This window comes from Lathyrus oleraceus, chromosome 3 (assembly GCF_024323335.1).
Source record: "Lathyrus oleraceus cultivar Zhongwan6 chromosome 3, CAAS_Psat_ZW6_1.0, whole genome shotgun sequence".
NCBI classification, from domain to species: domain Eukaryota; kingdom Viridiplantae; phylum Streptophyta; class Magnoliopsida; order Fabales; family Fabaceae; genus Lathyrus; species Lathyrus oleraceus.
Window position 1 is genome coordinate 67,012,618 of NC_066581.1, and position 4,188 is coordinate 67,016,805.

Below are 4,188 nucleotides of genomic sequence, written 5' to 3' on the forward strand. Positions count from 1 at the left end.
CCGTTTCAACCGCCAACCATATATAAGCCCAGTTTCGCGAAATTATAGATATAATTTTCTCCACTCTTACAAAATTACACTTCTCTCTAACCTCATTGACTTCAGTGCTAACTTTGCAGATAAAACCTCTCCATTGTACTAGAAATTTACGCCATCGTATTAGAGAATTTTACATCTAACACATTATTTTCACACCGGAATAATTTTATATAAGAAAATGTTTCATATACACTTTTTTTTTATATATCTGCGTTTGACATCTAGTTTTTTCTTTTACATTTGTGTTTGATATCGGGTTAATCACAAATAAAATTTATGTCCAAAATAGAGGTAAAAGTCTGTCTATCTATCTATAATGATTAATATACTGTTTCTTTAATCGTCATACATCTCTCACTCCTCTTAAAAAACTATATTTGATTTTTTATTTGTGAAACAAAATACACCGTTCTTTTTTCTTATAAAAAGGAGTGGAGTGAGCATTAGATACACAAAGCAAAATATTCATAACTCAAAAGCAAGGTAGCTCATCGAATCATCAATGTCAAAACAAAGGCATGGTGCTATCTTTAATATTTGGCTTTCATTATTTCAGAAAACATTTTTCTAGCTAACAGTTTCTTCTTAGTTCTTTTTGTTTATTTTGATAACCATGTCATACATATAGAATATCTACCACTACCATTTAATACTAATCAATCTCTGCATAAACTTACGAAGCAATGAAACACATGTAACATGGAAATGATTGACACATCGATATAGTGATAATAATTTACGAAAATAAATTAACTATAGTTAATCATAAATGGTTATGTATTAAGTCTTGATCTATATATTTTCTCATAGGTTGGAGGGTAAGGTTGCTATAGTGACAGGAGGAGCAAGCGGAATAGGAGAAGATGCAGTGAAGACATTTGTCGAAAACGGAGCATTCGTAGTTATAGCGGACATCAACGACGAATTAGGTCACCACCTCGCAACTTCGATCGGCTTAGACAAAGTGAGTTACCACCACTGTGACGTGAGAGATGAAAAACAAGTTGAACAAACTGTATCTTTCACTTTGGAGAAATATGGCACCTTAGACATCGTGTTCAGCAATGCTGGGATTGCAGGTCCTTTGTCTAGCATACTAGAATTCGATTTGAATGAATTTGACAACACCATTGCTGTGAATATCCGAGGCGCGGCTGCAACTATCAAGCATGCTGCTCGTGTCATGGTGGATCGAAAAATCCGAGGATCGATTATCTGTACTGCTAGTGTGGCTGGATCTGTTGCTGGAAGTGCTGGCCATGATTATGTCACATCCAAACATGGTCTTGTGGGACTTGTTCGTTCAACATGCGGTGAACTTGGAGCTTATGGGATAAGAGTGAACTCTGTTTCACCGTATTTAGTTGCCACACCTCTTGTATGTAGAGCACTGAAGATGGAGGTGAGTGAAGTTGAAGCTAATGCAAATGATTGTGGTAATTTGAAAGGAGTTACGTTGAAGGCTAAACATATTGCAGAAGCTGCTTTGTTTCTTGCTTCGGATGAATCTGCTTATATTAGTGGACACAACTTGGTGGTTGATGGTGGCTTCTCTGTCATTGATACATCTTTTCCTAGTATTATCAAAAACTAGATTTAATTATATTTGTGTGTCTTTTTTTTATGACCTAGTAAAAATTGTCTCTTGTTTTTGTAAATATCACTGTCCTTCAAATAACATTTTGTTGCAAGTTTGGTCTAATTTTATTGGTCTAATAAAATTTTATTAAGTGTTCCAGTATGTTTGCATGTTTGCAAGTGAGAGTATCTTTTATCTTACAAGTTGGTTTTACATAGTTCATCTAAACTCAATCACAATTTTTAAATGATATCAACTAATTATTTAAGATAAGAAAATACCACCAAACTATTCAAAATGTCCTTCCAAGGTTTAAAAATTACCTTCAATTTTAGAGTAATATTTCCTCCCTTAGTTTTGTTATTTAACACATTAACTATTTAAACGTCATGAACACACAATCTTCCATATGCTTCGCTTTAATGAAATCTCTTTCATCATGAGATAAGGAATTCGCTAATACAATTTGCGTGAAGTCTTCCATTATGTCAGTGGGCCCGGCGCGCTGTAGTAGTGCCACAACACAGGGTCCAGAAGTTTTAGGGGCCTCATAATTTTTTAATATAAATAATATTATATTTTTTAATTTATTTTATTTCTTTCATTTGATGATAAATCATTTAGTTAATCATTTTATATAGATTAATAAAAAAAAGAAAATATTATTTTTATTAAATTATCCATATTAAAAATGATAAAAATAATATTAATTAAAAAATAAAATTAAAAAAAGTGAATTAAAATTTAAAATGAATCATTTATTTTGAAAAATTCTCTTATTCTAAATTGGTACTCAGAGAGGAGGGAATAATTTAAAAAACTTTTTAATTATTAAATTTGGTGCAGTGGTTAAGGAATATTAGAACTTAAAAGAAGGTTGCGTGTTCTGCCAACTGAAATTATTTTTTTTTCCTTTCTATTTTACTGTAATGTAATGAAAACAGTTTTCAATATATTATATGTTTTTTCTTTTAAATACTTAATTGATTCAATTTCTATGATAGCTTCACAATTCTTTGAGATCAAAGATTTACCGGATTTTTTTAACTGTAGATAATATTTTTTAAATTATGATAAAATATTTAAATATCTATCTTAAAATTCACTCTAATATATTATTTTTTAATAAAAATATAAATTATCATTATAAAAATGTATTATTGATTTTTTTTATAATAATATATTTAAAATTTTAAAAAGTATTTTTATTTTTATTTAAATAATTACAATGAAATAAATAATAATTAAAAAAACTTAAGTTATTAGATTTAAATAATTTTTTAACAATCTAATTTAATCTTGTCTAACTTATTAGTTGTAAAGTTTTATAATATTTCTCACTCATTTATCTTTTTTTTCATATTATTATATTAACTCTTAATAAATTCTATAAATACATTCTAATGAGAAATATTAACATATTATTAAAAATATATATTAATAGGAGTGAGTATCTGTATATACAAATTTAATCAATTCTTTAATATAGTGTCTTAAAATTTTAAAAGTCTCATAATTGTAAATCTATTTTTAATGTAAGATTATAAATATAACTATTTATTTAGTAGTGTGAGTTGACACATATTAAGATTAATTCGATAATAAAAACTTAATAATTATCTCCTGCACCTTTAGGCTGACCTGTATGTTAGTCCCATGCACCTTTAGAATCCGAAGTATGAAATTTGTATTTAGTGTCGCTTGAGTTTTGCCTTGAATAAAAAAAAGTAAAGAACTCTTCTCTTGCTACCACCTATTCCCCAGTAAGGTTCCAATATGCTTGAAAGAAATGTCCATTAAACCATCTAGGCATGGTGCCCTATCCTCATTCATATCAAACACTATATTTATGATCTTCAGAATGGAGGGGATAGAGCACATGGAATCATTTTCCTTTTGAGTTATCTGGAAGGGTGAAATCTTGAATAATATCGTTATGATTGCAATCATTAGAAATCCCAAAAACTGGAGTAAAGTAACTAAGAATGTGATTCTTCATCAGTGTCATTGTCCCAAATCATCTTGATTTTCTTTTTTATGCTCTTAATTTTGGAGACCCTATGAATATAAGTTGTGTTTCTAACCCCTTTTTGTGAACTTATTATTAAACCTAGATTTTTCCAACAAAAATTGATTTTGAATATTAAGGGAAATGTTAAGATTAATTTGGGCTTGAAGGTTCTAGTTGCGTAACTCCTAGTTGAACCCCACAATATACATTGAGTTTTAAATTAAATTAATCTTCTCTGTAACTATAATTACATGCTCATCCACATCAGCAAACCTGATTTTACTCTAATTCTGCAACTTACATGTTAATTGAAGAATTGCTTGAGTAGTAGATCACCTTAAAAGGTGTTGCGCCAGTGGATGAATGAAAAGTAGTATTAGACCAATACTCCGACCAAGGAATCCATAAGACAAGAGTTTCCAAACACTAAGAAAACCCCTCACTCCTTTCACATTCTTTGCTCGAACCACAACCTTTGTGAGATGAAATTATGGATTGCTCCACTATCTACCAGCATGAGAATTGGTATCCTTTGTATGAAACCCTTCAACTTCATAGT

At 29.8% G+C, this 4,188-nt stretch overlaps 1 protein-coding gene across 1 annotated transcript; it reads left to right on the forward strand.

Moving 5' to 3' along the window:
* Positions 1-510: 510 nt before the first annotated feature.
* LOC127129697 (short-chain dehydrogenase reductase 3b) lies at positions 511-1,741 on the forward strand (the record flags this gene model as incomplete). The annotated part of the gene is made up of 2 exons (XM_051058835.1): positions 511-560; positions 850-1,741. Coding segments are annotated over 2 exons (834 nt in total), but the record flags the coding sequence as incomplete, so codon positions are not given.
* Positions 1,742-4,188: the final 2,447 nt, after the last annotated feature.